The sequence below is a fragment of the Vanacampus margaritifer genome, chromosome 17 (genome assembly GCF_051991255.1).
Source record: "Vanacampus margaritifer isolate UIUO_Vmar chromosome 17, RoL_Vmar_1.0, whole genome shotgun sequence".
NCBI classification, from domain to species: domain Eukaryota; kingdom Metazoa; phylum Chordata; class Actinopteri; order Syngnathiformes; family Syngnathidae; genus Vanacampus; species Vanacampus margaritifer.
Window position 1 is genome coordinate 14,008,949 of NC_135448.1, and position 23,739 is coordinate 14,032,687.

The following is a 23,739-nucleotide window of genomic DNA, read 5'->3' on the forward strand; positions in this document are numbered from 1 at the left end:
CGCATGACGCCCCCTTTTTTTTTTAGCGCGTCAGTCGATTATAATTTTTAATTGTCATTAACTGCATGACTTCAATAGTTAACTCACGATGAATCGCAAATTTGACATTTGTTCTAAATGTATATTAAAAAAAATTCTAGGTTTTCATACTCTTGTTAGCAAAAGTGGGAAAAAATGTTAAACTAATAGAAATAGTTCAAATGAATTTTTTAGGTCTATAGCCGTCAATGGCAGCAAGTTAAGAGTTAACTCGTGAAGTCGTGATTAATTACAATTACAAATTTTAATTGCATGACGCCCCCAATTTTTTTTATCGCTTTAGTCGATTACAATTTTTAATTGTCATTAATCGCATGGCTTCAATAGTTAACTCACGATGAATCACAAATTTTGTGATGTCAAAAATTCACTTCAATTTCAATTAGTTTAGCCTTTTTTCCCCACTTTTGTTAACAAGAGTATGAAAACCTAGACATTTTTTTATTGTACATTTAGAACAGATATAAAATTTGTGATTAATCAAGCGTTAACTAGTGAAGTCGCGCAATTAATTTTTTTTTATTAATCGCCTGACGCCCCTAATTTTTAATAATCTTTTCTTTTTTTAAAAAAAGAGAAGAAAAGATTATTAAAAAAATTAATAAAAAAAAAAGATTATTAAAAATTAGGGGCGTCATTTTTTTTAAATTAATCGCATGATTTCACTAGTTAACTCACAATTAATCACAAATTTGATATATCTGTTCTAAATATACAATATTTTTTCTAGGGTTTCATACTCTTGTTAACAAAAGTGGGAAAAAATACTAAACTAATTGGAATTGAAATGAATTTTTGCCATCTATAGCCGTCAATGGCAGTGAGTGAGTTCAAGTTCCTCTAATTAACACTTGTGATGGAACAATAACAGCAATTTTGAGATATTAAAATGAAAAAAATATATACATAGGTTACGATACAAATACACATCAATTAAAAACTCCAGGTTGTTTTTCCATTTGTGTAGTCCCAGCACCCGCCGGTGCTTAGTTTCATTAGTGCCATTTAATTTTAACTAGGCATGTTGTGGCCACCTACGTTTAAGATGCATGCTAATCGCCAGATGAATTGTAACGCAACATGTTTGAGGCCCTTCCACGAATTGACTCGATTATCGGTCATTTATTTACATTGAGGTGAATGTTTCTTGCACTATTTGAAATACACAGTATATACAATTATAACCTCAGCTAATTAGCATTATATAGACAAGATATTTACATGTCTTTATCACTCACATAAATCGGTCATAGCAGCAAATATGATCATTTTTGAATTTCCATCTTACAGAACCAACACCGCAGCGGAGGGACCTCATTGTTCAACGGTATCACAACTCGGAAATCTCCAACTACTGATTAACAAGGTCAAGATGGTCATCATCAATTGGAGAAAATATAGCACAATGGTGCCATTTACCAAGAACTGGACTTTTCTCCAAAATGGAAAAGATGAGAATAAAACTGACCAGTGCATATAACAAGCATCTCCTGTACGGTGTGTAAACTTTATATATTCACTGTATGTTATCTTGTAAAACCGGTAATAAATGCCTTTATAGTGTCCCTGGTGAAATTTATCATAAATTGATGTACTCTCATCATGCATTATCCAACACGACCAAGCCATTACAGCATTACTCCCACACGTCACTGAGTAAGAATAATATATTCTATATATATTCAAACATTGATCTGAGAGAGGACAATGCAAAGTTCCATATCATAGCTTACCATAAATTTCCAATAATTTGACCGCGTAAGAAAATGTCATCGCTGCATATCTGAGAAATGCTAATCGCCGATAAAGTGAGTCTTTTTCCAAAGGGAAAAGCATACTTTTTTTTCCCACATTCATCCAGACTAGTCCTTTATATTGCTTGTCTTCAACTTTTGTTTCACTTGGCATAAATGTTATGCTAGATAACTCCGCCTATCTACAGTTTACTAAAAGAAAGCCCCTGGCCGGGCCTATTTGCATTTATACGCTCCATACATTTGACATTTGTGACAGCTTCAAACAAACATTCAGTTTACACAGATTCAAAGAGTCTGTTGTGGATGCGGCTGATGGCCGTAATTATACAGACAAAGAAGATGAATATGCATACTGTGGCTGGGAAGGGAGCAAACAAACTCTGCCTCACTTTTCAAGAGTCTCTTTTATGGCCCATGAGGGAGCCAGCTTGGGGAAGCAGAGGCAACGCGGGACAAGCGGAGAGCATGAAAGCATGAATTCGTTAGCGAATGTTTACACTGGACGTGCGCCGCCGGCAAGTGGCGTTCCACAGGGCTATGTTGGAGTGGATTACTGACTAGGGGCGGGGATCTTTGAACGTCTCACGATTCGATTCCGATTTTTTTTGGCCTGCGATTCGATTCAGAACCGATTTTTGATTAAGAATGATTTTCATTTGGTTGACAATGATTTCTGCTGCAATCTATGGATGAGCAAGGAATTGTAATGATCTACTCCAGTCTGACTCGCTAACGCTAATTAGCGCGCTAACGCTAATTAGCGCGCTACTCGCGGCACTTTGATCACTCAAAAGAACGGCTCCACACTTGCAACAAAACAACTTTTTTGGGGAATAACTTGATCGTGATTTTTTTTCCTTCTACTCTCTAATGTGGCTACAACTTAACAGTGTATTAGACAGCGTAGAACCACACTGCCCCTAAGTGGCCAAATCGGGTACAACATAAACAGCGCTCTAAATAAAAGGCACACACAGACAATGGCAAGGCAGTATAAAATTATTTAAATAAAATCGATTTTGGGACATATAAAATCGATTCTGAATCGTACTAAATGAGAATCGATTTTTTTGGCACACCCCTATTACTGACAGCCACAATCGGGAAAACAAAGGACTACAGTAATCAACATGAGCTGCCATATTTAAAAAAAAAAAAAAAGTCAGATGTGAGCCATTTTCTTGGCCAAAACTGCTGTGCAATGATTATTTCTCCAATTTCTATAGCTGCTGTTGTTCGAGTTCTTACTAGAACCAGGAAACTGGATCATGCACATCACTTAGTCCTAAAATCTCTGCACTGGATTCCCGAAACTCAAAATTTAAAAATGGTACTAGAAGGCTCCGAATGGTCTCGGACATATGGGACTGTTAACAAAACCGGAAACAAACAAAGAGAAGCAGCATTCTGTTTCTATGTTTCTCAAGTGTGTAACAAACTGTTGCTCAAACTGTATTTACATTTAAATCTGACCTATGAATATTGTTGTTCATTTTTCATTTGTTCATATTTTGTGATTTTTCAACTTGATAATCATTTTATTGGAAAAACTGACCAGTCTAAAACAGAAAAATCTTTTCACGTATCTTAATTTTATGCTGATATGTTTTTCAACTTTTCATTTAAACTTGTTTTAGATCTTTTTCCTTGCTCATTTTAAAAGCAGGGCACCAGTCAACCACAGGGTGCATACTTGTCGAACCAGGACAGTCACTTTCAAACCTATGGGCAATTTGGACTCTAAATTTTAGAGTCTTTAATGAATACAACATACATGTTGTTGGAGTAGCCGGATTCAAACCCTGAATCTCATAACTGTCAGGCAGACAAGATAACCACTCTATTTAATCGATTCATTTTCTCTATAAACAGACAACCAACCATTAACTGACTGAATTGAACCCACGCTGCCTACACAGAAGCAAGAATACTTTGTCTGCAAAATAACACAACTGAACTCATCGTGAGGCCACAAAGCTCTCTCCCATTAAGTTCATTTAGCTTCCACCGTCTAATAAGATCACAAATCAAAATACTGTAAAACTGCCCTGCATCATTACCGTTTGTAACATCAGAATACGATGAAACGTAATGCGTGCACGGATAGAATTCTTGATCCAGCTCAACTTGGATCTGATTAGGTGCACTTTGACCTAATGAGGGTGCAGGCACTTCCGCGTGCAGCGGCCGGTCCTTACCTTGCTCCAGTAGCCGCAGAGAGTGCTGGAAATTCGGGTCCAGCATTTCCTTCTCCGCCTGAAGCTCCGGCAAGTATTGTTCGCTCCCCATGGCGTCCTTGAACCCCCACCCCCTAAAAAAAAAACCTCTTCAGGTGCACTTCGAGGAAAACTTGAAGACGCTTCGAGCGGTTCCGACGAGCGTTGTCCCAAAAAAAAAAGGAGAAAACGACGCTTGTGCCTGGCGCTAGAAGAGCATTTTCTTCCCGTCCAGTCCTGGGCTCGCTCGCACGCGCACGAGCACACACAAACACACGACGTGAGGTTTAATTGCGAGCTTGAATGGTGTTTTGTTTATCCCATCCGAGAGGAACTCCACCGCGTGATCCGCCGGTCGTGTTTGCTCTCTTCTCTGATTGTGTGCTTGAAGCCCACTCTTAACGGATCCAGCGGCAAAAACCACGCCGCCTCGTGATTGGACGGCGGGGGAGCAGAGAAGGCGGGGCTAAAGGTAAAGGAACTGTCCGTCGTGCTGAATCGTTCCAAGTGCATACAGTGTGGTACCTTGACAAATTGAATTCGTTCCGTATGCAGACCCCCGATTGTTTTTTTGTGTACAGTATAACATTGTAATTAAACATAATAACAGACAATTTAAGGAAATAAACTGCAATTTAACTCGTATGTTGGGACAAGCCAAAAGTCACAATAATGCCTGCCCACTCTTTTCTTATACTTATTCTTAATTCCAAACATCTGGACATTTCTGATTTATTATTTCCACAATGCAAATTATTGTATTGCTTTTGCCTGTGACTATCATACAAGCCAGGCAGATTGTTATAGTAGTCAAACGAGATTGCATCACATTTTGAAATCAATATAATCCTCCCAAATCAAACTACGATGACCCAAAGTCCAATGCTTTTTAATGTGGGGAACATCGTTTCACCGCCATTTTGACTTGTGACGTCAGCTTGGAATTGTCAATATCTTGGTTTTCATATATCCTAGTTTTCGTAAAATCCAGTTTTCAACAAATTTGGTCCGAGTAGTCATATATCACACAGGAATCTTTCCCCCAAAAAATAAAAAAGAAGAACACTCGACTCGGCCATTCAAACAATGGATCATGAGTTAACTAGTTGTCATGTGATTAATTACAACTAAACCTTTTAATCGCCTGATGACCCTAATTAAAAAAAAAAAAAATTAAAAAATTTAATTAGGGATGTCAGACAATATTTTTTTTTAATTGTAATTAATCACATGACTTCAATAGTTAACTCACGGTTAATCAAAAATTTTATATCTGTTCTTAATGTACAATATTTTAAAAAAATGTTTTCATACTCTTGTTAACAAAAGTGGAGAAAAAAAATTAAACTAATAGAAATAGTCCAAATGAATTTTTGACGTCTATAGTCGTCAATGGCAGTGAATGAGTTAATGTTCAAAAACCTTTTTCATCTGACCTAGGAGATCACTCAGTTACGGCAAATATTGTTGTATGACGGTCAACATATTGTATATAATGCAATTTGAGTGTCAAAACGCACGGGTCGCACAGTGGATCGGGGCCTTTGGGGCAGCTTTGCTAGGCCGATAATCCAGCCTCTGTGATTAAGAGCCATAAATCAGATTTAGCTGAACGTATTCCCGTTTCGCAAGGATGCATTGGTTTCAAAATGACCGTACATATTTCTTATATGGACCACTTGAGGTAACAGTCGGCGTGTAATAGTCTAAATTAACAACCAGAAGCCTCCCACACGCTGCAATTGTCCTTTTAGCTTGTTGAAATCATTGATTGTTTGTAATTGTACGGACATGTTGTCAATAGTTCTCAGGGAATCCAATCACCTTCTTGGGGGTCAGGCATGCTTTACTCGCGGCCGTGTTTATGAATTAATGAAACAAGAAGACAGAGCTGCCTTGTGAGGTTGTTTTAGAGAACAATGTGATGAGGCACGACCTCAATCTACTTTTCGTTTTTGCAGACATTCTTGTCTTTTGTTGGAGACTCATATTCAAGATATATATTTCTTTGCGAGTGTGAAAAAGAGATAAGAATCCTGTCAATATTTGCGGAGGATGCTGATGTAGCCTCAGGTGGGCGGATGTACAGTATCTGTAGGCCGATCAACACCGGTTATATAATTGCCTTTTTTTTTTTCTTTCATAAAATTCTATTTTGCGGAGAATATGTGACACGGAGGCGAAAAAACAAGATGGAAATATGTCTTCTATTTATAAATTGTGATGTGGGAGATGGCTGGTGGAGTTTGTTAGACGGGGATTGGAACTTATAAAAGCTCTGCAAGTACTTTAATGAATACATTCAGGTGCTAACAGCGCGTGATTAATGAAACTGCAGCCACCGGGAGACAACATGCTCCTCTTTATGCATGTAACTTCTTGTCTTCGACCATTTTCCCCACTCGCTCCTCACTTCCCTCTTGGATATATGAGTGATTCGCCGCAAAGAGAAGCGCATTATGAATCAGCTTACTTTTTAATCTCGCCCGGAGACCATTAAAAACCAGCTCAAATGCACTAATCTCCCATGCAGGGGAGCACTTTATTTATAGATATGCTTGCCATCTGTTGCGCCCTGTCTTCATAAACAAAAAAAACCCTTGTGCTGTCGTCGTGGTCTAAGGCGCTGATCAAAGAGCCCCTCCCTCCCAAGATATTTTTATTTAAGTCCTACAAGGCCAGAAGCTGCGGTGCAAACCGAGCCGATGAGGAATGTCCTGTCAGATGGGTGCCTGGGGAAGAAGAATGGTGGGCGTTTTTCTACCGGAGTGTTATTTTCAACATTGGAAAAATGGACATTAGTCTAATTCTCTCATTTTTATGTAAAAAAAAAATCTCCAACTTCTTCATTGGGACATGTTCGTGAGATCTTGCGTGATTAGAACGGACTCACTTGTCTCATCGGCTTTCCAACACAGTCTGCTTCACTTCAAACTCAGAGGAATCATTAGATGCGGATCTGCTGTCTTTTTTTTTTTTTTTTTTTTTTTTAGTGGAAGCAACACAGAGTTGTGGAAATGATTGGCATGCACTTTGTGTCGAATTCTGTAACACCAAATAGGTGTACAGTAGTAAACAAGGGATGCTCTAAATAACTTTAAGTGGCTTTTTATGCATGACTGAGTTGCTGTGGAGGTAAAGTGGCAACACTGCCTCCTAGTGGCCATGTCAAATACTGAAAACATTCTTGAGGTAGCTCCAGCAGCAGTGCTGTCAGGTTTGATATGGAAAGATGATAAACTACTATAAACTTCAAAATAAAGGATTTGGCTCACTATTAATTACATTTAACCCTCTGCTACCGAGTTATAGCATTTTATTCTACTTCCAACATGTGTTAGCAGAAGGCTTTTTAGGCTCATTCCTAGTTGAAGCTCAATTAATTAAATAAATTAATATATTAAATTCCAGTATCTTGCATATAGCGAAAAGCGCTTTCGTTCGTACCCACAATAGTGAAAAAGCATTTATGGTGCATCTCAATAAAAGTCCAAAAGAGAAATTGTTGATTTGAACTGAAATTCCTACCTACGTTCTATATTAACAATTACCATAGTGTGCTTGTTTCTTATGTAACAAGCTATAATTGTCAAAAACAAGTTTAAAAAAAAATCACATTTCAGTGATATGAACTGAGAATTACAATATTCTAATTTATTGCTCCGTGCCTGTTTATGAGAAACATCATGACTGATAATAATTTTGTCTTTAAGAGAGGTATTAATCTAAGTTTGTGCTACATCATACTGAGAGGTTTTTCTAACAGTTTGCTAATCATAATTAGCTCCATGGGAGTGGTAAAATATTCAAAACAGTTCTCAGTAGGCTACGGCAAGTGAAAAATGGCAAGGGTTGACAAGCAGAGGTGGCAAATCCAGGTCCAGAAAGTAAAAACCCGGCCACAGTTTGGCTTTAGCCATTGATGCTAGCTAGCGGGTAAATGAGCACCATGGGAGCTAGCTGGGGAGCTATAGCTAGCTGGCACCCGGGGCTAAAGCCAATCTTTGGCAGGGTTTTTACTTTCTGGACCTGAATTTGCCACCTCAGTTTAACAGATAAGCAACAACAGTTTAGCCCAAAAGTGGAAATTAAAGCTCCTCTTCGGACAAATTAACTTAAACAAAACCCTCTTTTGAGTTTGGCCTTTTCCTCCTCCACACATTGCAGTGCTTGCTTCCCTTCACAAAAGTCACCGACCGCATGCTGTGGCTACTAAACGGCGCCATTAAGCAGCTATTCAGCACAATTATACTGCCAGGGCCCATCCATCAGTTACATTGATCACGCATGGTCGCCTTTGACGTGCACACACTCGTCTCCTGCCCTGGAAATGTTGTGCAAAAGAAACCTAATGAGAAACTGTCAGCAGTGCACAGGTAAACAAATCAATGGCACCCAGCGGTTCTACCAAGGTCATCACGGCGGACACGCCCGCGTACATGCACGCGCTTGCAATAAGACCAAACAAACTTGGAGTTAAAAGTGCGGCTCAAGTCTAACCTCCTCATAAATCACATTTTAATGGAAAAAATATCTGCCTCAAATAAAAACCAAATATCAAAATTTATATAATATATAGAATTTTTTAACCTAATTTTGGTTACTTAATTCTGCCTGTTAGCGAGAGCCACCACATCGTGATAACTTACATTGATGTTTCTGCATTTGGCAATTTATTATTATATTATATTATTAGTATGGGATTTTTTTTTAATAGGTTTTAGGTGAACTAGTGAATACACACACGCTCGCACGCACGCACGCACACACACACGCACATACACATAATCACCCACATACAAAAAAAATAAAATAAAATAATATATATATATATATATATATATATATATATATGCATATATATAAATAAATAAAATAAAAAATAAAAAAAGGAGAGCAATGATGACATGTCAAATCGAATGAACAATACTGAGCTCTCCATAGAAGAAAAAAAAGTAAAAATAAAAAAATAAATAAAAAAGTGCGGCTCAAGCGTTTAGAGTATGAAGGGCGTGATAATAATTGGGATTTGGGCGCTTAGAATAACATTTACATGATTTAAAAGGAGTATTTCTTTCAACAGTGCTTTTATGAGAAAGTTGACGAGGTGCTCTCATATTGGAGATTCTAATATTTTGAAACATCCATTCACTTAATATGAATTCACGTGTATAATGGAACGTATGGTGTTCCACAGGGTTCAATTCTGGGGCCTCTGCTGGTTTCAAAGTAGCGAGTCACCAGATGGCGCTCAAGCCAGGCCATTGGCACAGTTAGCAGCTTGGCTTACCTTGTGCCAAGAAACTGGCACTCTACTGAAATGACTTGTTCATTTTGAGTGTGTCTCAACACATTTTACTTAGCAGTCCGTTTTAATGCAAGCCAAACGGCATGTTAAATTGGAGCCGTAGTTAAAGTAATTGTAGGGATTCATCGTTTCCTTGACAGATAGACATTATGGTGACAAAATGACTTAAAAGCCGCCTATGACCCATCCTGCAACACAACAAATTGTGCCTTTATTTGTATTTTTTTTTCTCCCTAAGACAAATAGAACAAAGCACAATCTTCTTGACAGGCTGTCTCTCTGAGCTCTTCCAGCAGCTGTCAGGAGGCCTGCGTCGCTACTAGGCCTGGACCAGCACTTTCTGCTCTCCATTAAAACTGTCAGCTCCACTCAGCGATGGCCTTTAATCACTTCAAATATCCTTTCACACGCCAAATCCTCAACCAAAAGACAAAAGCCGCATCGAGTGACCCAGCGGTCAAACAGGAAGAAAAAAAACATGCTAGCAAAATTAGGACGGAATATGTCACATGTAATACTACAAAATGAAATATTTAGTATGAGTCCTGTCAAACATTATTTTAAACTGTATTCATAAAATGTGACCGAGCGATCTCATGATCCCTCCTGTCTGATGTTTCATAGTCTAAACTGTTAAGTGATTTGCAGCCTGACCTCTGACTGACATTTGCTGGCGCGAACGATGTCTATAACACTGCTAACATTTTTTCCAAAGCTCCATCTTGTATTGACACACAAGTGAACCCAGCAAACATACCAAGGTCAGAAAAGTTACTGGTTCTGCTAATACTATACTATATATATATATATGTGAAGGAAAAACATTCTTGTTTAGTAGTTGAAATATTTAATTTGATTGCTCAATCCAATTGTTCTGGACTTCTAAGCATTTCTTCAGTTAATGAACACGGAAGTGCGTCTAGAAGTGCTGCTGCTGAACCGGCAATTGTTCAACAATAAAGAAATTATTACATCAGCATGTGAATTATTAAGACAGTATAAATAATTCATATTGGATATAATGAGTTTTGGAATCAGTAATTCATTTGACATGATTTGGTAGTAAAAAAGAAAAGCCAGGCAGCTTGCCAGGTTTATAAAACACTAGGGGAAACCCTGATCTGTACAATACAGTCACTGTAATTGTTTTTGTGATGTTTTAAATGCCATACATAATTCTTAATATGACTTCAACTGAAAGATAATGAGACAATTGTGAAGAAAGCAAATGAATATTGTGTGAACCACGATCATTTTGTTCTATTTGGACACGTTCAACTGATTTTGACTTTTGAATGTATTGAATATAAAAGTAACAGACTGTTATCGACTCATCAGTGGCGAGGAGGTGTTTCCTGTCAAGAACTCCTTCATTCTTACTTTGCGCCTCTTCACCCTTTTAGGGATGATGCCCCCGTGTCTCCACCCGAGAGGCTCCAGTGTTGGGCAGGAAATCCTTCTTCAGTCTAAGGTGATAACGTCACTGGAGCTGAGGTGGAGGAGGTCTTCCTTTAACGCTGCCAGATGCTTGCTTGGCTGCCTTCCTGCCTTCCCCTCTTCCTCTTCGGACTCAATGGCCATCGATTGGCCCAGGAGCGACACTGTGTCCCAGGGAGGGGTAAGCAGATACACCTCACTGCCTCCAACAATCATCCGGCCCCTGTAGGGACAAGTCGTGGTAAATTAATAGTGTGCTTGCAGCGACTGGATATTGTTAATGTATTTGCTATTGATGGGGGGAAATAACATGAGTAGCTTCAGCCTTACTTAACACAAAACATAAATCCTCCAAGACCAATGAGGTTCAAGGCGGACAGGAAGTGAGTTGTCACAAGCTTCCTGCCTGGCGGGAACTTGGGCAGATAAATCTCATTTATGTAGGTTATAATACTATTTTTTTTAAATTGCGTTGGAATGACGCTACAATAAAGAATACATATTGGAGTCCATGACTATGCGCAGGTTCTGATGAGGATTTTGAACAATTTTGTGCAAAAAGAAGTTTGGGGTTGTTTGAGAAAAATACTGAATAATATTTGAACTGTATTTAATCAACTTTAAATATGATAGTGTTTTATTTTGCTTACAATTTCCTATTAAATTCACATGAAAGCATGAGGTAGCTCTTGAATGGAACACACCACATCGTTTTAATTTTTTTCCATGACTACAACTTAATCAATCTATTATAGTTCTAAAATAATAACTATTTTATGGAAAAAAAACAAAAAACTAAATCAGAGGTCACCAACATGGTACCTAAGTGATGGGACATTGTGATTTCCTAGAGATATTGTTCAAATGATGATTTGAAAATGTCAACACCTACAGTGTGGTGATTTTGTTATCAAATATGATGAGTGAATTCACTACAAAAAAATATCATTAATAATAACGGATAACTAAAGGTAATTTGTGCAAATGTGTTCAGAAGTTTGTATGAAACTCGTAGTGCTTCTCATTAATTCGTACCTAAGAAGCAGGTCTTGGTTTCATAAAGGTTGGGCGAACCCTGATCCAAATGATTGATTCCTTTCTCTGTGACCTCATTGCCTTAAAAAGACCATTACTTCTCCTATTTTTCGAGTTGACAGCACGGCTCCTTAACTTTGCCATTGCTAATAGTTCTGTTCACGTGTGGCAAAAAGCCCTACGAGGAGTGCATGTTACACTCCAGTGCGCAGAGAGAAAATCAGTCTCTCTTATAATAGCTCTGGGCAATTTCAGACCACGCAGAACGACGAGGGAATCAATTTTCCTGGTTAGGTTATAGATGGATTTTCTACACTGGGGCTTTTCATAAGTACGAGTGAAGATATGTCATATGAAATATTAAGAAATCTTGAGAGAAAGCTGAGCTACAAAGCGCACATTCCGATCCCGTTGGAGGCCGATTTGATGATAATTGGATGCTTTTGTTAATCTTTCCTTAAATCTACATGATTGTTGAAGTGTTATCAAGCACGTACTTACTATAATATATTAACCGGATGCCATCCAGTCCAACCAAAATCAACTCTAGTCTGCCCCCTTGTGGAGAATTTTTGCACAGCTCACAAACGGTTCAACTGAGGTTATGTCTATTTACCTTTTATAATGAAGCGTACCCTCTGCCATTAAACAGCCCATTTGTCAATCAGTATATCCTTGGGCAAGGCAACAAGCTCCACAGTTCTTGCTAGTGGCACGCACAATGTCAAGTTAAGTCCCCTCAGGTAAGTAATAGGTAGGTAATAAGGAGGTCAAACCTGTCCAAACGGAAAACAAGGTGTTCTAATTAAGTCCTGAATTAAAGTAATAGATGCATAAATTATTAAAAAATATGTCAGGAATGATGGCCATCATGTAACACACAAGCCTGTACGGGTGGCTGGGGGCGTGTGTGTGTGTGTGTGTGTGGGGGGGGGGGGGGTCTTTTTGGACTCAGGTGACAATGTCAAAGTGATGTTAATGAAAAATAATGGGCATTTGCTGAGTGACATTCCACATTGGACTTGATTTTACATTTACAGTACGTTTTTGGACAAATAATGTGTATTCACCTCTAATAAGCTCACTTGCTACATAATTGCTTCCATGTATTGACTGAAGTTTGGCACAGAGACAGCAAAATTAATGTGCAGAACTATTCACTCGAAAACACAATGTGGCCTTTTCAGATTAATAACATTGCCAGAGCCAGAGTAATATATATTTTATGAACATTTATTATGTGTAAGAAACAACTTAGGAGAATGAAAAGCAGCAGTTGCATTAGAGCAAATGGGACCGCCACTGACTAAATAAGACAATTATACTATTTTAATCAACCGTTTTAATTTAACCCACCAAAAATGACATAATTCCTTTTAGAATATTTTGGGATGTTAATTAAAAGGTAATACTTTGTATAAATGTTAAATGTATATTCTATTTATTGTAATTTTATGTTTATATTTGTGTTTACTTATGTAGTTCTAACAAGAAACTCTAATCTTCCCATCTACAACATTAGCTGAAATTCTAAAATAGCATTTTTTTAAACTAACATTTAGATTTTATTTGACATGATACAACAGTTGTTAACAGGTAACACTTTCGATTTCCAAATTTTCCAAATTATAAAGTAGCATTGTAGTATTGTTGTACTAATTTTTGTTTTTAAGTTGTGTTACGATTTTTTAAATCAATCTTTGTTTCTGCTACATGACCCAACAACGTTAACAAAAATATCCCTTTGTACTCGATATTTGATTTATGCTGATTTCATATTTACATATTTGTATACTGTAGTTTCGTAAGTCAAATTAACACGTCTGCATATGTATTACAATTGTATTTTGTAATACTGATATTTGTGTTCAAAATTCATTTGCGTTTAAGTAAAGGTGTAAAAACAAACGCAAATTTGTCTAATCCAATCATTGCGACGGTGGGCGGGACTCACGTTGCCATGACAATGACGTCAATGTTGGTGTCGAGTAACTATAAGGTCAAAATAAAGGCAAGTGAATGGAAGATGGGACTATTGTGCATGTGTGTGTATGTGCGGTAGTGGTGGGAGGGGTGATAAACAACAGGTTGCCCCGAAGTGGACATGACGTATCCCGAACGACTTTTAAAAATAACACCAGCCTCGGATGGACGTCGATTTGGCGGAACGAGGCTTTTTACTCGGCCCGGTAAGGAGACGTCATACAGCAGAAGGTTAGGGTCACGGAGAAGCTAACTGAAGCTAGCCATTAGCCTAGCACAAGCTAACACTTTGATTTAGTGGCTTTAACCGGCCGTTTGGCGGAATAAAGTTACTTTCGCCCGCTCGCCCGCTACAAGGGGAGTATTTCCACGCATTGACGCTTTTAAGTGGCGAGTGCGCGTGAGTTGAAGTGATCTTTTTTGGCTGTTTTGTGGCAGCCTTTGACCAGTGGCTTTTTGGCCTTTCATCAAGAGTTTCCCTGCTGTGTACATTCAATGACGTCACAGCACGCAACGTAGAAATATGCAGCGTGCTTTATTGCGTGCAACAAAAGCGTTTGACATAAACGCACGTAAACATGCAGAGGTCACGCAGTCGCAGCTGCCAAGGTGACGGAGAAACGCTTGCAACGACTCCCGTGACGTCAGACTATTTTTTTTTCTAACTCGCTACGTTTTAAAGTGAAATGTAACGAGCGTCATTGAAATTGATAATAAAATGGTGGATCGCGTCAAATTGCAAGCAATGTGTGTGTATGCATATGTAGCTATATTATAAACACAAATATATAAACACAAATGTCTGCATAATATATGCACAATTTATCAATATGTTTCAAAATATAATTATGAATAAGATGTAATGTTCTGACTTTTGCCAGAACATTGAATACACATTCGTGTAGCTTTACGTTTAAAAAAATATATAACTTTATTCTCATAAGTAGGGATTTTCAATACCACATTTTTTTTCAAAGAGATTCCAGTACCAGTACTCAATACATAAAATTTACAAAGAAAAACAATGACAAAAAAACAACAACTATATATCCCAATATATAAAATTACATGAAATTAATGGTAGTGTTTTGTTCTTCTATTTTCTAGATCCTGATCGTAAAACGGCCACAAGAGGGCGATTGATACTGGTATTGCCCACCGTCACAAGTACCGATACCTTGAAATAAGGCTGGTATTGGCACCGACACTTGTATTGGTACTCACCCTTCCCTACTTGTATTATAACAACTTTGTTTTTCCTCGTAAAGACTTGTCATAACGTTATAACTTAACATATCACATTACAGCTTTTGAGAATTGAATTTATTTTTGTAACATGAAAATTCATAAAATTCAGACATTAAAAAAAATTAAAAATCTTGTAATATTATGACTTTTTTTTCCCGTTGCTTTAAAGGATTTTCTTCTTTACATTCCACCCCCCATCAAAACCATTGAGTGGCCCCAGGTAGTGGAGGGACTGTAAACATCCCCGACTGGAAGCTGTCTACCCAACAGAGCTTTCAGTCTGATGTTTGCCGTCGCCTGCTACTTCCAGCCTCCGCCGCCATGGACCAAGACGAGTTTGCTTCTCAAATCCGGGCTCAGTTCATGTAAACATCCTACACTCAGCTGGAATCCACTACCGAAGTAGCTGAGAGAAGGGTGTTTACGTGCGCTGGCTTGGAACTAAGACCACAGGACAACCACCAAGAGCAAGTCCAATGACCTATTTCTTTATGAAAGTTTTTTTTTTATGTTGAGAAACTAGTATTTTTAACAATTACCTTCAAACGTATACTAAATTTAGAAACACATCTCTCAATTCACTTTCAATGTCTTACCACATGCCAATTAAAAGTAACTCTATTTGAAAAAAAAAGTTTCATTTCTGAGAGCATCAATACATTTTCTTCTTAATACTAATAACTACTCATATTTCTTTTAAAAATTAACCTTGGCAGAACTTGTTGTAAGTTGCACTTACCACATGTCACCACTAGATAGCAGCACTTCGCTTATGATCAGTACAACGGTACATTTACACTTCACCTTTTACACATGCTACTGGCCTCTTTTTTTATGCATATATCACTGTGGTTGTAATTTGCAATGATGTAGTGAGGGTGCCAAAACATGCACGTGGTGTACTAAATCGAAATAAATTTTGCATTCCTCGTTGTGAGCTATTTTTGTGGCACAGGAACTTGACCTTGGATTTTTACAGTGTAAACAGTTAATTTGACTACATTTCCATTTGAGGTAAGAGCTGCCTCTTCTTTGTTAAGCACTTCATAAACATTTGCTTGGGCAGGCATTCCTGGGAGACATTGTTTATTTTATTATATAGTTTGTCTGTGTGTTTAACACGTTGGGAGTCTTCTGATTATATTAATAAAATTGACTAAATTTGTGCTATCAATGTGTTTTAACGTGTTTGGCATTACAATTCAGTGCAAATATTTATTCAAACCTTTCAGAGAAGATGGAATTTCATAATATATAAAAAGTCCTTGTTTTTGCCGTGCAAAAAAAGAAAGAAAATAAATCCACCTTACATACAGTATTTGAAAACAACATTTCCACAATGGCAACTACTCAATGTTTTTACAATTTTAGAAAAGGCTGTTTTCAAAAAAATGTATTTTTTTATCCTGAGCCAGCTTTTGGATCAGTTGATACTCCTCATTTCCATAGTGCAATCCAGTTCCGAGTTTTGGATTCTTGAGTTTTTCCCAGTAGTGACTCCAGTTTCCATTGCTGTCTGCCCCATAACCAAACACATGGACCTGTAACGGCAAGTATTTAGCCCCAATTTCAAACGGGTTGACAAAAAAAAAAAGAAAAAACAGTTTGTTTTCACCAATTTCATGCAGGAACCATAAATTATATTGAGGAACCAGATTCACATCAATACATGACTCATATATATGGATATTGAAATATTAGAATAAAACAGGAAGCACCTTTTCACACATGTGCAGGGCGAGAATCACAGCCAAGATGCCCGTTGAGGGATACCCATGTTGTCTTCTCAGCCACGTTCGATGAACATATGCAATGAAGCCTGGATTAAGCACCATCACCTTTTTAATGAAGTGAAAACAAAATCTGATTAGATAATAATTCAATATGGAAATCCAACCTTTGAAAATCAATACTCACCAGATTTTTGTTGGCCCGAATGGTAGACCTAACTGGTTCATATGTCCTGGTAGAAATTACACAAAGGGTTACATAAACTTATATAAAAGTTTTTGTTTAATTGTATCTTGTCTACATACTGAAAATAATTAAAGTGCTATTGATTCCAGGCTCCAAAAAAAAGAGGTTTTTTTTTTAAATAAGAAAAATATTTAATATCGCAAAACTGTAATTAAAAATAATTAAACACATTTTATAACAGTTTTTTTAATGCTGTTGTGCTGCTGCCCACCTAGGCCACCTGGGGGCAGTGTAAGACAGACAGACGAATATACTGTACATTAGTGTCCAAACTACATGCAGTGGGCCATTTGTGGCTCGCCATACATTTTTTAGCGGCCCCTGGCATACACTAAAAATATGCCACTTTTTTGTTGGAAGAACGTTTGCCCTTGTGTTTTCTTTTCTTTGCTCACAAGTCGATATATACATTTGTTAAGGGTGTGTTGCTTTTGCTTTCAGGAAGGACAGCAGAGAGAATGGGACTGGTCCTAACGGAATTGTTCAATTTGTTACACAATAATAGGTGAGTAGAGAAAAGTTCTGAACGAACCTTCACCCGATGCGTTTTTATCATTAACCCATTCACTGGCAACACAGCTAAAATGGATCTTTGACGTCTATAGCTGCTAATGGCAGTGAATGAGTTAACTCTTTGACTGCCAAAAACGTTAAATAACGTTTAGTAAAATCTCACGGAGGAGTGCCAAAGACGTTAAAAGACGTTTTTTTCAAAACAGGTGAAACTAACCATTTTCTATTGTTGATTACTGAAAAACGGAATAAGGTAGAAACAAACTGTTTTTTCTGATGAAAGGTGAGAGTCCAATCTTTCATTTGGTAGTATGTGTGTTTCCATAGTCCAAACACATAATTTTCTGTGGACCTTGAAAGATCAGTCAAAAATGCTTAAATCGGCTGCCACCCACGGCATCCCTTTTTTGAAAACGTCTGGCAGTCAAAGAGTTAATTCTCACAATACTATATGCAACAAAAATATAAACACTTTTGTTTTTGCTCCCGTTTTTTTTTTTTTTTTTATGAGATGAACTCAAAAGATCTGAAACATCTTCCGCATACACAATATCACCATTTCTCTTACCTTTCAGAGTTGCCTTTCATTGTGGGCAGTCTAAAGGCACACCTGTGCGCTAATCATGTTGTCTAATCAGCATCTTGATATGGCACACACCTGTGAGGTGGGATGGATTATCTTGGCAAAGGAGAAGTGCTCACTATCACAGATTTAGATGTTTGTGAAAAAGTTTTAGATCTTTTGAGTTTATCTCATAAAAAACTCGCCACATTTTTTAATTTCTCCTGCATCTCTCGTATTAAGGCCTCGTTGGATCAAGGTAAACAATGACAGCAGATAATAATTTGACTCACTCGCCACGAAAACCCGTGGTGAGGGCTTTTTCAAGCCACACCATGTCCATGATCTTGAAAGGGGACAGCACAAGATGAGTGATGTTGTCCAAGTCTGTGGCGCTCTCTGGATACATGAGGCGATGTGTCGTTTTGGCGCCCACGTCTTCTTCATAGCCTTTGATTGGACTCTTGTTCATTCTGTGTGATTCAGTGAGGATGTTTGTTCAGAATATTGTTATTGTAAGAAAAACATTTGACATATTGATTTAATTGCTAAAAAAAGAAAAAAAAATCCTCTATTTTTTTCCTCTCATTAGTACAATTTAATATGCATTTTTTAAAATTAGTATTGCTATAAAAAAATGATTTATCTATTTATAAATGTTTGGGTATTAGGATTGCATTAAAGGAAAATGACCAAAAATTTATTGTTTAAAAAAAATAAAAATAATCTACCTCAATTACTGTCAATTTATAATTTGCTACATTGTCAAAGATATTTACATGACAGTGAACAAAATTACAATGACATTTAATTACAGTAGAATGAATCAGAATAGAACAGACTTGAACTAAAACGTTTTCACAATGGCTGTAGCTGTCAGATAAGAAGTGGGTGCCCGGATACAAAATAAATGTTGCATTTTTTTTTTTATACAGTACTCAGCCATATATTCTTTATCCTCTCCATAGAATGACTTGTAGGCAGGACTTATATACTCCCCCAAGGTGCCCAAGGCAGGCCTACTTGATGTAGTGTGATGAACTGATTGGTTATTTTCAGTTCTATTTAATTATGTACTAATAACTGCATATTTTTATAAAGTAAAGAATTACGGTATGGAGTACTTTTTTTCCGAATTAAAATTACAATGAATTTTTTTTTAATGTTATTTTGGGGGAAGGCTGGAATGGATTAATGACATTTCCATTCATTTCAATGCAGAAAGAGGATTTGTGATGTGATTACAAGGTCAGGTGTGCAAGTGTACGAAATGAAGTGAATCATTCTTGTACGTGATTTACCTTAGCACCACGTCATGGCTATCGATCAGCCGTCCATAATGAGAGTCTTTCAAATTTGCAGAATTGCCCACCACTGCGCACATCCTGAAGCGCTCCGCTCCCTTCGAGATGGCCGGAAACGTCTTCAACAAGCTGTCCACTACCCTTTGGTAATAATCGAAGCTCTGCTTTTCCAGCTGCTGCAATTGCTGATACGTAAACACAAGCATGTTAGATGAGCTGAAGTGACAATCGAGTATGATTTTACAAATCAAAAATTGCCGTACTCGCCTTCCACCAGTCGAAAGCATCCTTTGAAACGCTGTTTTTCTCGGTTAAAAACGGTTGGACGGATTTGTCCAAGTGTCGCGCGAACCAGCGGTCGTCCTCTGACCGACTTGCGTACAGAATATAGTTGGACAGCGAATCGCTGAAGTACACGCACGCGATGGTGACCATTAGCAGCACGGCTAGCGCCTTCACCGTGGAATTCATCTTGATTCTTGTGACACAGTTTCAGTCTGCGGGCAGAGTTTAAAGTGAAAGTCATGATTCAAGAAAATGACTATTTTTAAGAAGTCTGAATATATTACATTTAATTACGTCCATCCACTTTTCGTAGTGCTTTCATCCTCATTAGGGTGAAAGGGGATTTGGAGCCTATTCCAGCAGACTTTGAACAAGAGGCTGGGTTCAACTTGCACTGGTCATCTGCCAAAGAAAAAAGAAAAAATACAATTCAACCAAGATTTAATATCTCAAACCAAGGAAAAATGTGCTTGTTCTTGGTCATGATTAATCAAAAAGATGTGATTAATCTGATTAAAACAATTAAAATTATATATAATATATATATATATGAGCTGTCAAACGATATTTTTTAAAAATCAGATTAATCACATCTTAGAATTTTGATTAATCACGATTAATCGCTTAACAACAAATTTTTATCTCAATTCCCCCCCCCCACCCCTCGCACCGGTTATGTGTTCATTCTTTTGACATTTAATGTTATGAGGACTTTGTCTCCAATGTTTACAAAACACTACAGACACTTATGTTCATGCTTTATGGTTATGTACTCCGGTTATGTATTTCTGGACTAAAGTCTTAGAAAAACTTTCCGCTATTTTGGACTGTAGGATACCTTTATCTCCAAACTTGTGTTTGCTAGGTGACCTAACAACAACTGACTTACCACATAAACAATTTCAATCTACACTTGTAGCCCTTACTATCGCTAAAAAAAACAATTCTTGTTAACTGGAAAAATAAACAAACTCTGAATATCGACCAATGGTCTAACCTCCTCATAAATCACATTTTAATGGAAAAAATATCGGCCTCAAATAAAAACCAAATATCAAAATTTATAGAAACATGGTCTACGTATATAGAATTTTTTAACCTCATTCTGGTTACTTAATTCTGCCTGTTAGCGAGAGCCACCACATCGTGATAACTTACATTGATGTTTCTGCATTTGGCAATTTATTATTATATTATATTATTAGTATGGGATTTTTTTTAATAGGTTTTAGGTGAACTAATGAATACACGCACGCACGCACGCACACACACACACACATACACATACTCACCCACATACAAAAAAAAATAATTATATATATATATATATATATATATATATATATATATATATATATATATATATATATATATATATATATATAAATTGTTTTTAATAAAAATATAAAAAAGGAGAGCAATGATGACATGTCAAATCGAATGAACAATACTGAGCTCTAAAAAAAAAAAAATAATAATAATAATAATGTTATGAGGACATCTTCAACATCTTTTGATCCACTGCACACGCTCATCCTCCTCTTTTTCTAATCAGTTCATTACTTGCATAATTTAAAATGGGGGGGGGAATTATACTTTGACATGAACAAATATTCTAAATGTGATACGCAAACATTCATTAATGTTTACTTTAATGCATGAAATTATGTTTATTTGCCAAAACACAACCTGTGCTACCTTTAACGTAGCCATCCGCCGTCACGCTAAAGGCTATATAGGTATATAGGTATATACCCACTCACACACAGAATAAAAAAAAATTTTTTACCCGGGCTGAAGACAAGTCCGCCAGGTCCTGCGGGTAACTGTGTAGGGGAAACAGAAACCTGGGAGTGAGTGGGAGTACCGGTATTTGGCCAGAAACTCAGGAGGAGTGGCAAGGACAAAAACAGGTGTGTACAGAGGCAGAACTAAATGGGGCTTTGCCCCAGGTGTCCACCTGGGGGGGCATCCGCATTCCAGCCCCCCACCTAAATTTTCATTGATAGTCCACCGGAGCTATCCACTTGATCGAACCCTAAGCCCGCAAATGTCATCGTTCATTGGTCAAATTCTGGTACAGCAGATTTGTTGTTCAATCAAATGAAAGGAAGTTATCTATTTATTATAAAAGAGTGCCCGAATTTATTTCAATACGAATGTGAGTTGAAACAGCTTGAAAATATCTATTTTGTCTGACCACGTCATTCTGTAAACAAATTCATTCCTTCTTCATCTTTTTTTTTTTTTGGCATACCAAAAATGGTCACATATCAAATAATGGAGAGGTTGAACTAATTCAGTCAAGCAAATTCCGCATGTCACTCTTTACATGACTTGTCATATCAGCACTTTCTACTGTAGAACCCAAAACAAAGTAGCTAAGGTAATTTGCTGAAGGTGCCGAGCCAGGTCAGGTACTTGTTTTTGCGTGCGGTTAATTCTCACCTTACCTGTTGTCATTGCTCATTGCTCTGGGGGAGATTGTTGACATATCTTCCAGGAGCGGGACTATGCATGATCTGAAGCTCAACAACAACAACAAAAAGCATTATTGATTTTAGTCATCAGAAAAACAGACTTTCTGTTGAACAATTGGAATCACCTGTGTAGCAACAGTCAAGTCATCACTTCCTGGGTGCGGCTTTAAACACGTTCTGCCACTTGTGATGTCACTTATCATCCGTCAATCTAACAAACCAAGCCCTGAGATGCACAAACGTTGAGATGTGGATCGAGCCTCTAAAATATGTTTGTGCAATATTGAATTGAGTTTTTATTATTTTTGCTACTTAAAACTCATTCACTCGCTGCCATTTTCACTGAAGCAACCCCCTTCGCTCCCTGGATTTGAAAACTCATTTCGCAAGGCCCACAGAATATTGTATCCTATTACTATACAAACAAGAAAATCCTTTTTTTGTGGTTTCTACTATCACTGCTCTCCTGCCACGCAACGTTGAATATTTATCAAGTTATTTAAGTTAATTATTTAAGTTTAATATTGAATGTCACAAATCGTACTCACCGATCTCTAACTTCAACACGGTCGAGCTTTGTCGTCGGTGTTGACTCAGTGACTACTGTTTGACCGGCAACACAGCCCTCGTTGTTCATCATTGGATGCGCATGAGCTTGCAAGTTTTCATCCTTAGCGGTGCCTGTTTTAAAAAAATAATCATAATAATTTCGATCATACGTAAAAATAAGAGTACCGTATAACACAGTAACTTCCTGCCCTCATATATTTATTTTGTTATTATTATAACAACCACATTTAGGAATATTCACATCTATCTATACATAAAATAAAATATGATACTATTCGCTATTCTACCAAATGTAGTTATTAATATTTGATTAATTTTCAATATACACGTTCATAAATTAGTTCCTATGCTCATTTTAATAAATACACTTTAAACTCTTATTATAACACTAAACTATTCATATTCATACAGTATTTGTAATTAGCAATATTATAACCTTATCTTACCTATAACAAAAATATTAATATAAAAATTATATAAATCTAAATAATATTAATATGTAAAGTCGTGCAGCAGCTAATTCCAAACCCTTTTCTCTAAAACTCCCCCAAATTTGTATATTTATTTTTAAACTGATTCTCCCCATTTAATCTATTCCATATTTTCACCCACAGATGGAAACTCAAAAACGTTTCATACGTAGTTGTCCTTGAAGATTTTAATTTCTCTTGTCATTGTTGCATTTTTACTTTCTAACCTGCATCATTTATTTAGGAGAAAATTCAATTCATGCAAAATACCAGCCCAAAAAATGATCTGACATTTTGACTAAATGCTAACAAAATACCAGTCTCATGCAAATGTATGCACGATTGCCTTTTTAAATTGCGAAATTGCAACACCAGCAGCAGCAGCAGCAGCAGCAATGTTGCCAATCGGGTCTATTTATAGCTTAAAATCATACAGATGACAGGATTTCACTTCGCTGTTGGGTTTTCAATAAACTCTAAGCACACCTTGAAGGTTAAATACACAAAGAGGATGTTGTGTTTGTAAAATGTTCTGGTCGAACTTGTTTACACTTA

The 23,739-nt window shown here is 37.2% G+C and overlaps 2 protein-coding genes and 1 long non-coding RNA gene across 6 annotated transcripts in view; 1 reads left to right on the forward strand and 2 right to left on the reverse strand.

Moving 5' to 3' along the window:
• khdrbs3 (KH domain containing, RNA binding, signal transduction associated 3) overlaps positions 1–4,400 on the reverse strand; it is a 106,885-nt gene extending 102,485 nt beyond the window's left edge. For both annotated transcript variants that reach the window (XR_013289029.1, XM_077549498.1), the window contains exon 1: positions 3,995–4,400. Coding sequence is in view for 1 of the 2 variants with exons in the window: in XM_077549498.1 (XP_077405624.1) it covers positions 3,995–4,085 (91 nt within the window). In the remaining variant the exon portion in view is untranslated. The remainder of the gene's footprint in view (positions 1–3,994) is intronic.
• A 9,445-nt stretch (positions 4,401–13,845) lies between these two features.
• LOC144037618 (uncharacterized) lies at positions 13,846–15,160 on the forward strand. Its single transcript, XR_013288978.1, has 2 exons — positions 13,846–13,981; positions 14,883–15,160. It is a non-coding gene; the product is annotated as an uncharacterized LOC144037618 (long non-coding RNA).
• A 932-nt stretch (positions 15,161–16,092) lies between these two features.
• On the reverse strand, positions 16,093–22,347 carry LOC144037617 (CMP-N-acetylneuraminate-beta-galactosamide-alpha-2,3-sialyltransferase 1-like). 3 transcript variants are annotated; one of them, XM_077549214.1, is made up of 10 exons: positions 22,270–22,347; positions 22,118–22,186; positions 21,454–21,490; positions 19,949–20,066; positions 19,647–19,876; positions 19,377–19,564; positions 18,369–18,548; positions 16,941–16,986; positions 16,742–16,861; positions 16,093–16,564 (listed from the first exon to the last, which is right to left on the reverse strand). In XM_077549214.1, the coding sequence occupies exons 5-10, from the start codon at positions 19,848–19,850 to the stop codon at positions 16,391–16,393; spliced, it is 912 nt and encodes a 303-aa protein (XP_077405340.1). In that variant the 5' UTR covers positions 19,851–19,876; positions 19,949–20,066; positions 21,454–21,490; positions 22,118–22,186; positions 22,270–22,347; the 3' UTR covers positions 16,093–16,390. The 3 variants fall into 3 exon arrangements, with proteins under 3 accessions (XP_077405340.1, XP_077405339.1, XP_077405341.1); XM_077549213.1 differs by having other exon boundaries at positions 22,118–22,293; XM_077549215.1 differs by having other exon boundaries at positions 22,113–22,293.
• Between the last annotated feature and the right edge of the window lie 1,392 nt (positions 22,348–23,739).